We start from the raw sequence: 13071 nt of genomic DNA on the forward strand, positions 1-13071 counted from the left end.
CCACTCCTGACCTACTCTGAAGAACAATATTTGATTCAATCAATGTTGCAGTCTCCCCTGAGGGGAATTACTCCTGAGTAATACGTGGACCCTCAGAAAAGAGCAACAGTGGACCATGTGATACTTGACCTTCACGGAGAGAACTCAGGTACACTCCAGAAGATGTCAAATCTGATCTGAAGCTGCTCTGGATAGGATTGCCCGGCTCATAATTCAATCATCTTTTCATGTGCTGTTCAGCAATACTCAAACACCATGGGCCAACAGTGACGGAGCGTAGTTATCAATGCTGGATCTTCATTTATTGAGGAGTACCAGACATCTCATCATGGATTTGAATGAGATCTTCTCCACCAAAGTGCGGCTATAAGAAAGACTGGAGCGGGGGGAATTGGACACTGGGAGTTGGGAGGATTAGCTAGTGTGCTGCTAACCCATGGTGGATCTGCTGTGAGCAGGACAAGGGACTCAGCAGTGGAGGATGTCAGCGGAGGCCGAGCTCCAGCCGGGTGTCAAAACCAGCCAGCGAAGGGAGTCCAGGAGGATCAAAGGTATGTGAGATTCTGCCAAACTCTCTCCTCTCTGCCACAGTAATGCATTAGTACAATTCTGTAATACTGTAGTGTAGAAGTGTAGATGCATGTCAAATATTGGGTTCATTCATGTTTAATTTGGGGGATTGAGATAAAAGTCAAAAAAATGATGTTGAGGAAAAAGCACTCAAAAGACGACCAGAAACACGTAGAAAAGGTTGTCAGGACAAAAGGGGAAACTGGCAGCTTTCTCATGTTTGGCAGGCAGTGAACATAACCTTAAGTCATGTTTGGATGGAGCTAAATAACGCTGGACTACATGGAGAGAAGCTTCACTCAGTCAAGCCCGCCGAGAGGCTCCCTGTCTCATCCCAGGGATCCAGATGTAGTAACAGCTATTCCATGTAGCCCCAGGGTTTGGTAGCACCATGATTTAGGTGTCATGGACAGGGTAATTCACACCCTGTCGCTTTGATGAACAGCATAAGTGATGTAATAGGACGAGGCATTCTCCGAACGTTCACCGGGAGATTGAAATGGGATTGAATTGGCTGAGAGGAGGAAAGAAGAGGCGATAGAGAGGTAGAAAGAGGGAGATTCACTGGGAGGGGGAAGGAAGTGAGCAAGAAGAGGATGTTTCTCTGCACTCTTCTCTTCATCCTTTTTTTCCCCTCCTCATTTCTCCATCCATGAATAAAGCCACTCCAGCTTGTCCAGTAAATCTGGCTTCTGTGGGCTGGCTGTAACGAGGCCGCGGGGCCAGGTCCTCCGTGGCTGTTTCACTGGCCCTGTCGGCTTGCTCAGATAAATGGCTGGGCTGGAAGAGGGCCCATTGATTTGAGTTAAGTGGAGGGGGGAGAGCAGATCGAGGGGGCTATTACACACGTGGCCATGCGGCTCATCAGAGGGGGCTATCAGCACAGGCTATCAGCTCCTGACTTTACCATGTTAATCGCACGTGCTGCAGGGTCCATTGTCACAATCAGCAAAGATGCTATTTAGATCCATATAAATGGAAATGGGGCAACATAAATGTATGCAGGCTGTCACGCAGCACAGCAGGCTGGGGGCCAGGTGAAGGACACTCCTGATGACATATATTTAGACAAAGCACTGTTGCTATGGGTGGGAAACAACAGAGGAAATTGTGTGATTTAAAGGATAAGGTTGCCGTTATTTTATATTTTTTTATCTTACCAACAATCCCCATGAAAAGACAGAAACCAACCATGTGTAAATCTGTTTCTTAATACTTTCTGACTTTCCGTCTGTTACACTCAAGCCCATTCATTCTCCTTCAAGATGTAAATCTGTTTTTTTTCTTTCTTTTTTTTTTAAAGGGTCACAAACTGTCGTTTTTAACAAATGTTACCCAAACAGGAGTAAATAGTGCAGTATTTACAGCAACAGATTAGTGTATGTGTGGTTGACTTAAAAAATCTACAGTGCCAATATTCATTGTCTTGAAGGAATGTGCCCCCCAGTGCAACATTGTTGTTTATTTAACAACCTAACACTAGTTAAGAAAACAAATAAGTGTATTTTCAGACAACTGTGGAGTTACGGGAGGGAATATGGTCCTCTTCTTTTGGCAGAGGCTAGCCACCTCCTCACACCTCCAGTTGGTTGTTAGTTTTGGTCTTTTTGATAATAAGGAAAACCTAGAATATTTCCAGCCTTATTCTTTAATGCATGTGCTGCTTTTTTGCATATTGCCTCGTAATTCTCTTAAAGATTATTTAGTATTGCAGAGGAAAACAGAACATTTAGGGCGACACTGGACACACTACCTTGTGTTTTGTTTTAGTCATTGCACTCGTCCTTCCTTTCAAAACCGTTTGAAGAAATTAAAGCTCACTGCAGCAAACTCTTGACTGCCATGGTAAAGCCAAAGCTCCCCTCCATCCATCAACAGAATTGCTTTACATGCGTGACTTTACTCGATCTCCATAGCAACTGTTGCTCCCCCACTGTAATCTGTGCACAAAAAAATGATTCATTTCAAAAAGAGAGACAAGAAATGGAGGACAGAGAGCCATTGGGGGGGGGGGTGGGGTGGGGGGACGCAGCAAACAGACATAGAAAGAGGCAAACAGCAGATTAAATCACCGGTCAGCTCTCATACTGAATGTATGACATTGGAAAGATTGTGAGAAACAGTGCAAATACTAATCGTTTCACCCTATTCAAACACCATTTCCCACATTTGACCAAATCATTTTCTGGTACACTTATCCAACTGTTCACGCTGCTTCACCACGACTGTGATAATAGCATCGTGGAGCCCCTAGCTAACGAATGATCTCGCCCAGCACACATCGATACCTGCATGTAGCTCTGCAGTGATTCAATGGTCTATTCACTGCATTGATGATGTGCACAATACCCCTCATTAACTCCGTAACTGCTTTAACGGTCAATCATTAAACCAAAACCTCCATCTCGTGTTTAATGGCAGAGATTGGGTGGAGGACTTCTGACGTCAGTGTGGATTGGACGAGGGAACGCGTGCTGCTGTTTGTAAATGTGTATCTGTGTGTTTGCTGAGGCTTATGAAAGTTATTCTGTGCACATGGGGGAGGCAGATGGCAGGGACAGATTTGCCTTCCTCAGACATCCATTTTCTTTACTGCTGCTTAAAATCATCAGCCCCCCTTCAAATGTCCTGCGCAGGGACGCACAAAATAATGGTTAACGTAGTAATGGAACGTTGCATGGAGGTGAACGCGTGACTCGCCATGCACTCTCATTATAGCTCAATGGATGCCGTGTGTGGCCTACTAGCAGACATTGACAGAAAGAGGCAGACAGACACAGATACACTCAGAAAGGTTCAAAGGTTAAGCTGCCTCGATGCCCAGATCCCCAACAAAAAGTTTCTTGTTGCCAAGTCCTTGTATCTGGAGGGGCACTTCTGACTCTCCATCTGTTGCCATCTGTCCCTTCGCTGTCCCCATTCTAGTGTGGCAAGGAGGAGGATGCAACACTGTGATCAGAGACAAGCCCTGAAACAGTATGGAGCAGGGCGAACAGTAATTGTTCTCTCCATGGTCCTGGTGCAGGGCCTGTGTGTCAGGTGGCTGTTTAATCCAAGCGCTATATTTGAAGATTTGCCGATTTTATGGCATTGAAATGTGCATTAGATCTTTGGAAAATTAGGGCAACAGGAAATATTGGAGGGAGAGAGCTGAGGGAGAGGATCCCAGGCTGGATTCTAACCCAGGACGTACGCATCTCAAACCACCAGGACTCCCAAATGGCAGGCATGTTGTCCCGTGTGTAGGATACACTTAGATGCAGACTAACAGTAGACTATGCTTTAGGCAGCCCTCTGTCAGACAAATTATGAGCATCAGGCTTATGGGCCAGAAATATTGTGAGGACCATTCAACCTTGGGTAATTGTAAATCCAGAAAGCCAGAGGAATATGTGTCACCTCCCTCACACACACACACACACACACACACACACACACACACACACACACACACCTTCTACCACTCTCGTCTCCCTTCTTACAGTGTGTAACAACATGAAACAGCATGCCCCGCAGCTCTTTAGTTTTCAAATACAGCGCACTCGCTCGTCTTGATCTGAACCCAGAGCACGTAGCGTACAAGTTATGCCACTGTGTCAAGACTCTCATTCAGTATGCAAGGCCTACTTTTTTTTTTTTTTTTTTCTTTTTTTGAGGATCTGTGCATAAACCTCTAAATCTCTCCTGAAGTGTTATTAGGGGAAATGGCATGCTGTATGTAAAGAAACAAATGGCACAGAACATCTGGTTAAAGCTCATCTGAGAGAGCCGCACTGAATTGGACCGATCGTGTTTAAAATGCAACTGGAGCAGCATGCATTTTACATTACATTACAGAGTGTATGAGTCAGTAAAATCAGGATGGAATACATAATAATGTATGAATAGACTACCGTCACTGTGTGAGGGATGGTTTTAATCAGGTGCATCAATAATTATCGTAGGAGTCCACTGCCCAGCAGGGTTTAACCGACAGCACATGTATAACAATGTCTGCAGTTTGTCTTTTTAGTGAGATTGCCATCAAAGTGGGAATGTTCATTTCTCTCCGTGGCTGCTGTGTGCGTTCCAGGCTGCGTCTGGTTAATGTTCAGAGGTACACGGTGGCTGTATATAAAACTCATTATCCTCTGGCAGGGAAACAAGTCTGAATTAGACCCAGATTTGACATTCACTTGCTTAGAGACTTTAATGACTTTAGCATCGTCAAGCACCCCTCCCCCCCCCCCCCCCCCCCCTTTAGAGAATTGTGCCCTCATGAATTAGTGAGAGGGTGTGCATAGCCAAGACAAGCGCTTGCATTTGAACTAAGACGTTTTTTTTCTTTCTCTGTTTCCACAAGCCATTTCATTTGCTCCGTTTTCTAAATTTTTCATTTTTCTTTTGGATTTTTCCTTGGAAATTGCTGGGAGAGAAGAAGGAATTCCATCTGTGTTCGGGTAGATGTGGCATGGATGGCAGTGCCGTGTGTTTCTGGGTGGAATAAGGTCATATTGGTGTAATATGGTTATTTGAGTGCAGCCTGGCAGTCTTTGTTAGGGAAGTTAAACCGTGGTCTCTTCTCGCACACAGCTTAGCCAGCCACTTAAATGTGCGGCTAACTGATGTACTGTGCGGGCTCGTGACCTAGAATTGTGCGAGCAAGGCGCCTGGAAACTGTTAAATTCTCAAAGGTGCCGGTGACCTTGATTTCGAAATCCTGCTATCTCTCTGTGTAAATGCGGTGGGAGTCAGTGTTTTGTGGCTGACAAACCCTGCACAGGTTATGAGGGGACGGTTTATATGTCGTAGACACACGAGATAGAGCTCGAGGCTCGCACCCTCATAATCAAAACAGTGCGACGGCAGAGAGCGCAGAGACAAAATGAGAAAGGTGTCAGTGTCAAGGTGGTGTCAGGGCGGCTGCAGAGATTGACAGACAGAATAATCAGCGACAGGGATGGGATGAAGAAGGGAGGGGATGACACTATAAAGCCCGAGGCCATCCAGACACACATTTGCAAATGTCTCACACCACCATCCCACCACCCAACATCCATCACTCAGGGAGGGCCTGGTGGATTGTGGCTGAGCGCTGGACCGAGATGATTCCCCTCAATAGCAGCCATTCAAGCTGGTTCGTTACTGCCAATAGCACCCATGGGAACTGTGGGCGTGGGTGAGGCGTAGGAGTAAGCACCCCCCCCCCACTCAGCCACCCCGTAACCTTCCACCCGAGCTTTCTGTATTGATGCCCCACAGTGCCCTGCAATATGTGACGGTGAAGTGTTCTCAATGTTCCTGTTGTTTTCCCATTTAGTCCGCGGGCTTTATCCAACTTCATTTTCAATTTCAAGTTCAATTTTCTTTCAATCTTTGCTCGCTGCTGCTAATTTGCTATTCATTCAGCATTTCCTATTCCATAAATATTTATACCAGGCAGAGCGGCCAACTCACACGCTCACTCACGCACACACGCACATGCACACACACAGTAGCCTCTATACCTCAAGCAGGGCATGATGCTAAAGTTGTAGGGTTCAACTGAGCTCACATCCTTGTTTCCTGTAATCACCCACTTTCATTTTCTCCTCCTTATTTCTTGTCCTCTCTCTTTTTTTTCCTCTTCCTCTCCCACCCCAGGTCAGGACCGCACTGAGGCGGGGCTTATTAAGCGTTTCCGTGGAGATGGCGTGCGCTACAAGGCCAAGCTGATCGGGATTGATGAGGTGACGGCGGCGCGTGGGGACAAGCTGTGCCAGGACTCCATGATGAAGCTGAAGGTGCAGTTCTGTGTGTGTGTGTGTGTGTGTGTGTGTGTGTGTGTGTGTGTGTGTGTCTGTGGGGACATCATTGAGCCTCTTCACTCATCTCAGTCAGATTTGGAGAACTCATGCTCGGGCATGTCTGTATTGTCTGTTGAATGAGTCATGGGAGCTGTCTTGTGCTGTATGTGACTCACTGAAGCTCTGTAAAGAACTGACCAGACGGAGCAAATAAAAGTCCCGCCGTGTTATTCCGTAGCTCTTTGTCATGTAGAAAAAGCTACTGTACGGTTGATGTTATATTTTTTGCAAAATGGCAGCAGCTTTGTACTTTATTTTCCCTCTAATAGGCTGCTATATTTTTAGCGTTGCTCAAAGCTCTCTGCATTTATTCATACAGCTTTTTCTGACCTTGGAGGCAAACTGGCTTCCCTTTTCTGAGCAGCTTAAAGCAGTATGTCACTTAAGTAGGAAATTTTCACTTTTTAGCGTGTGACTGCGAATACTAAACCTCCAATTTGTCTGCCTCTCGTATGTCGTCTCATGTCAGTCACAGCCTTCTATTTTTACAACAAAGTCCATGTACTTGTAGCACATATGCAAACTGTGATAATGTGACCCAGATAATATTTTAGCCAGCGTTCTTTACAGAATGTAAGTGAATTAGGTCAAATTCAGCCCTGCAGTATGTGACAAAGTCGGAAACAAGTCTGTATACTAGTGAATGTGGATGAAAGGGTCGAGTATTCTTGAACGTATTTTGAAGTATGTGTACTAAAATGTTCTGTAAATTCACTGCTCACTCAGCCCCGCTCCCCTTACTGTTGCTAAGCCTGTCAAGCTTTCCGTTCTCGCACATGTGCAGTTTACAATGATAACAGGGGTAGTTTTACTGCTTGAAAGTCTCAGTAATTTTCAAAACAATGGGTCCTTGATTTTAGACAGGGGTAGACAAAAGCAGGCTTCTCCTTTCTAGCTGCGACCGTCAATTTTGACGGCTGAAATGATGGCTGATTGCAGTGTAGAGCTAGCTACTCCTGATATTATAAATATGATAAGGGAAAATGGAAGATCAGACTGTTATTTCATTCCAATTTATGCTTGATTGTTCGTATTTTCTGGCTGGGGTTGCTGGAGTGTACAACTCCCCAATCCAATACAGAGCCGCCAACTTTAGCCTACGGTGCTGTAGTAGCATCCAGGACCAGTGGGTAAATAAACAGCGGATGTACTAGTCGTGAACGGGACTTTTCCCACAAAATAATGTCGTTTGAAATGGCCCTGGCCTTGGAAGTTAGCCTTTGGCAGACATGCTAAAGTCCTTACAATTTTGCTGTTGTATTATTAGGGTAAAAAAAAAAGGAAAAATATCATCCAAACTTTTTAAATGCCAAGTATCGCTATTCGCAGAGCCCCATGCACACCACGTCAACATGTGGGCAAATGCCTGGTAACGGTTGCTAAGTTGTGATTGGACAACTAAGAGGAGGGGTTTAGCTAACGGTCAATTGTCAGTATAAATGACATATTACTCAGAAATAGCATGCTTCTGCTTTTCAAAAGTTTATTCTGTATCCTCTTAAATGCCAGCTGTGTTTACTGGCTCCAAAGTAAAAGGCAGGAAATACTTATCACTCTCTTTGTTGGGGGAAAAAAGGCAGCGCATAAGCATCTTTGCAGTAGGTGGCTACGGGATAAATCCTTCTCCAAAAGAGGACGTATATGCATGGCTTTTTAAGTATCTTCTCACAGACTTTGCTGGAGCTTAAATGTGTGGGAAGCCCCTCGAGAAGAGCAGTATAGCCAGAAGGCAAAGTCTCTCATCACCCATATCCATTCCAAGTGATATGTCCAATAAAATAACTTTTTCCCTGCCTCGATCAGACATTTCAGAAGTGCCCTCCGTATGACTCCGGTAGTCACCAGCCACCAGCCAGTTACACTCAATGGAGCAGTCGATACAGACCTGCTATTATCTGGACAGGGGATAGAGGAGGGGACGGGGTCTCTATTGAGCTGCCTCTCGCTGCCTTGTGGACTAATCCACCAAATGGAGAAGCCGATGGCTGACTGACACCATTGACATCCATTGACTGTCCCACCCTCCAGCCTTTTTCTCACTTACACCATCTCTTCCTTATCCCTGCTGCTCTCTTTACCCTCTTTATTCTCCTTTTATCCCTTCAGCGCTTTTCTCACATGAACGTACATTTATGTATGCGAAGATGGATGGCTATTTTTGTCGTTAAAATCTCCCTGCAGAAGCAGACCTTGATGGTGATTAATGCAACCCGTAACGGCTTGGGTTCTAAATATTAGCACAGCTTTAAAAGTAGAAAATATGAGGCGGAGGGTAGCTGATGTACAGAAGAGGTGGACCATTTGTCAACGTTACTGGGCCTGCAGTTTTGTCAGATGTACAGCAGGCAGGACTTTCTTCTCCTCTTTTCCCTTCTTCTCTCGCAGGCTTTGTTCTATGAAAGACATGTCAAGCACACAGGTGGTGTAACGGTAGAAATGCTAATTGTTTTCTTTATTAGACTTGAGAATATGAGAGAAAAAAAGGAGCTGCTGAGATCCATGGGAAAAAACGTACTTCAAAGGCTGGATTGGTTGTTCAGTCAGCACTATGTGAAGTTGTCGGAGCGAGCTGGTTCGGTCAGCAGCACGATTCATTCTGTCAGCACATCTCACCTTATTGTTGTTAGCTAGAACTTGTGTTATGACACGTTGAAGTGCAGTAGACCTACTTTAAGAAAAGGGGGAGAGAGAAAAAAAGGTGCTTGGGGAAAAAAGGCCGCAATAATAATAAGACTCACTGCACAAGGCGACGTGTGAATTCCTCTGAGAGTGAAGCTTCAAGAAAAGGCACATGAAAGAACATTCTGTCCTATCACACCTTATGTAACTCCTGTCACCCTACCTCCCAACCCCCCCCCCATCTCCCGCTGTCACACTCACCTGAGTTAGAAGAGAAGAAGGTTCACCGTCTTCTATGCTGAGCTCATATCCTTTCATCTCCTCACGTTGTTTCCTTTAATCTCCTGCAGGGAATGGCTTCCTCGGCACGTTCCAAAGGGGAGCACAAGCAGAGAGTCTTCTTGACGATCTCTTTCGGCGGGATCAAGATTTACTGCGAAAGATCAGGGGTGAGTAGCATGTCAGCGAGTGGGCCCCGTGGCAGTGCTGCACCGCGAGGCCTTCGCCAGCTGCTGCACTGTGAACCTACAGTATAGGACATCCAGAGGGCAGACGCTTGCACGGTTCAGTACACAACGGCTGCCAGGGCCGCCATCTTGTAAGCCTGGCTGGCACGGTTGACATATCAGTACAACTGCAGTACCTGCACAGGGGGAACATGATTCACAAGGTCATGCTGAAATAAAATGAGTCATTTTCATCACTCCAATCCAAATTCTACTCCAAATATCAATAACATGCTTTTCACAGGACAGTTTGCCCTTTAGCTCATTAAAATTGAACTTGACAGCATTAAATTACAGGTCTCGCCTTTGATATTTGACTATGGTTAAACTTGTTTAACACATACGCTAGTAAGATTAGGGGTATGCTACAGGACCCACTTAAGATCACTCAGGCCTTGTCTTCCCCACTAATGATAGCGCAGTGAGCAATGTTATGGTGATGTTATGAGACGGGCTGCTTCCGCCCTCCTTCCTGGCTTTCATCCCCCTGGCGGACTCAGAGGCCTGCTGTTCCATTACAGGATGATCGAGGGGCTCGGCTCTCCCCCGTCCTGGGGCGCAGTGTTGGCTAGATAGGCCCACTCTGCTCATCAGCGGTAACCGATAATTAGCACTCAGTTCCACCCCTTAATGATCATTGCCGCTAATGCTAATTACACCACGGCTCCACCTCAGCTGTCGTTAGCGCTAAACTGATAATTATGCAACGGCGTTTGTCCCGTGGCTGCCGACCCTCACCCCACCACCAACCGTCTACTGCCCCCCCCACAAAAACCCCCCACCCATCTTTGATAATGTCTCTTTTTAATATGACTGGTGGTGATGGTGGCGTGTCTTTTGCCTGTAATGAAAAAGAACATTAAGCCTCCTGCCGCCACCAACCAGCTCACCAGCTTTTGACAAGCTCATTTGTTGTTTTGGAAATCATGCCCCCTAATGCTCTTCATTTTATTTACTGATTACTGGCAGTAAATAACACTCCACACTTAATATCCCTCTTGAGTTATTATGGTGGAAATGGGGATCACTCCAGCGCAGGCAGCGTCAGCAGGCATTTAGATGGAAATACTTTATGTAAAGCTGACATGATTCTCCGCTGAATCGAGTCGACTAGTCATATTAGTTTTGTATTTTACATTAATCTGAGGCGTTACTAGCGACGCTCTCCGCTGAATATCAGCTAATATTCCAATGAAAGCTCCTCCCCAGTGCCTAAGCTTATCTCTGCTAATAGTGGACCAGCAGGTGGGTGTGCCTGAGTGACAGCTGGATTACTCTCAGTGTGTACAGTATATAGGGGTGTGTGTTTTGTGAGCTTTCTGGGGGGGGGGTCTATTTCTTGCCAAGTGTTTCAGAGCTGCCCGTTAGTCATAAATGTGGAAAATACATCATACAGTAGATTTTGAAAATGGAATTGTCTCCTGAATTTGGTGTTTCTCAATCACCAAATCCTGCTGATATCAAAGCTGGGCATAAATAAAGAGATGTCTGATGCAACAGCACAAAACAAACATCAGAGGGTTACAGATTCTGTAGTATAAAATTTCTATAGTTCTGTGTGGTAGAGATTTGAACAGCCTTGAATCTCTCCTGCCTCTGTCAGAGACTTTTAGGCTCACTCTGTGTTGGTTGGCTGCGTTTGGCTCAACAATATGCAAAGATGTTTAAAGTAGCTTTGACCTACTTTTCGTGCCAACACACTGTACAGTGCTTGTACTATAACGGTGCTTTAAAAAGGCAGAATTTCAAATGAAACAAGATATGTTTTTGCATCTTTAAGGAGCGTTTGGCATACTGTAGATTGTGTGATTGCCCTTTTTCACATGGCTCACATGGGCTTTCCTGTAACACTTTACATCTCTGCCATGTAGGTGCTCCTGCATCACCACTCAGTCCACGAGATCAGCTACATCGCCAAGGACACAAGGGACCACAGGGCCTTTGGCTATGTCTGCGGGAAGGAGGGCCACCACAGGTTTGTGGCCATCAAGACTGCACAGTCGGTAAGTGCTTTCCCACTCTGCTAGAGTTGTTTTAGGCAAGTCCAGGTCAAGTCTCAAGTCCTTCACTGCAGTTCCAAACCAAGTCACAAGACAAGTCCAGATGCAAGTCTTAAAATGGCACAAGATTTGAACAGTTTCATTTTAAAGCTGTGTTACAGGAATAGTGTTTTTACACTGGTGAGACCATGCAGTAATTAACTATTAAAGCTGTGTGGCTATATAACGCCATCCTGGCACTGTCAAAAACACTAATATTTCATTTTTGTCAAGTTGGACACAAGCTGATGTGCAGTCACAAATCTTCAACTACAGCTCACAAGCTCCAGTGGAGAATTGTGGAACACACAAACTGGTTTAACTGTCCAGGAAGAATAGAAAAAAATAAAAAAGATGCTGTGATGTCAACTGTAGGTTAGTTCAGTAACTTGTAAAATGAATTGTGAGTTGACTGATTCTTTCTAAATGACTGTGATGCAGGAAACTGTGCCAGTGCGCTCAGTTTTAGCCATTCTAATCTAAGAAACAAACCAATGCCAACAGCTACTCATCACCTCTAATGTCAGGTGTACTTACAACAAGACACCACTTGACCAGATAGATACTAAGTAAACAAGCAGACACTGACCTCGTCTTCATTTCTGTTTGAGTGTTTTTGATTGAGCATGAATTATTATCATCACTGCGCTCTCTCTGCTGTGTTGAGCTTGTGACGAGGTCAGAGCCAGATGCCACGTTCTACATTCACATAATGTATTCTGTGTGAGTTGGCTGACTAAAATAACATATGAATATATTAATAAATACATAAATAAAATAAAAATACAAAAAGGAAATACATACAATACATAAAGGTCACCTCTGAATTCTGTTGCAGGGTTAACTTTTTGTTTTCTGATGTTTTTCCTGATGATTTTAAGATCATTTTCAAAAAATGTAAATAATCTTTCAGCACAGCTTTCGGCCATGTTTCCCTCTTGTTGCCTGCTTGCCGCCTGCTTGCCTACTTGTTCATCTTCCACTGCTCTTCATTGACCTGGATGTCATTACTATACACCTCCTCTTGTTTCCCCGCATCTCTTTTCTTTCCTTCACTCCCCTTTCGATTCCATTCCCTAATTTTCCACATCCTCTTCTTCCTCTTCCTTCTCTCATCCAGGCGGAGCCTCTCATCATTGACCTGCGCGACCTCTTCACGCTCATCTACGACATTAAGCAGCGGGAGGAGATGGAGAAGAAGGCCCAGAAGGACAAACAGTGTGAGCAGGCAGTCTACCAGGTAGGACACTCAGAGCACACTTCTGCTTTTTTTCTCAGTTTCATTTCCCATTTGGAGGCGCGATCACACGTTATTACTCAGCCAGCAATTCATTCACACAACACTTTCAAGCTCTGAAGTACATCGCAGACTGTGTTTGTTTGCACCGTTGATTTCTATGTTGAATATCTAAATATAATGGAACAGGTTTAAATAGGCTTTTTATTTTCTGGACTTTCTGAACTGGTTTGTGTGACAGGAAATGTATGTGTTGGTGTGCCTGTGATATACCA

At 44.9% G+C, this 13071-nt stretch overlaps 1 protein-coding gene across 1 annotated transcript in view; it reads left to right on the top strand.

Moving 5' to 3' along the window:
* The first annotated feature begins 481 nt into the window (after positions 1-481).
* Positions 482-13071, top strand: part of LOC139296442 (uncharacterized) — a 32905-nt gene continuing 20315 nt past the window's right edge. Inside the window, exons 1-5 of the mRNA XM_070918842.1 lie at positions 482-551; positions 6193-6332; positions 9365-9463; positions 11392-11523; positions 12680-12799. Coding sequence (XP_070774943.1) covers positions 482-551; positions 6193-6332; positions 9365-9463; positions 11392-11523; positions 12680-12799 — 561 coding nt within the window. The remainder of the gene's footprint in view (positions 552-6192; positions 6333-9364; positions 9464-11391; positions 11524-12679; positions 12800-13071) is intronic.

Source organism: Enoplosus armatus, chromosome 14, assembly GCF_043641665.1.
Source record: "Enoplosus armatus isolate fEnoArm2 chromosome 14, fEnoArm2.hap1, whole genome shotgun sequence".
Lineage (NCBI taxonomy): Eukaryota > Metazoa > Chordata > Actinopteri > Centrarchiformes > Enoplosidae > Enoplosus > Enoplosus armatus.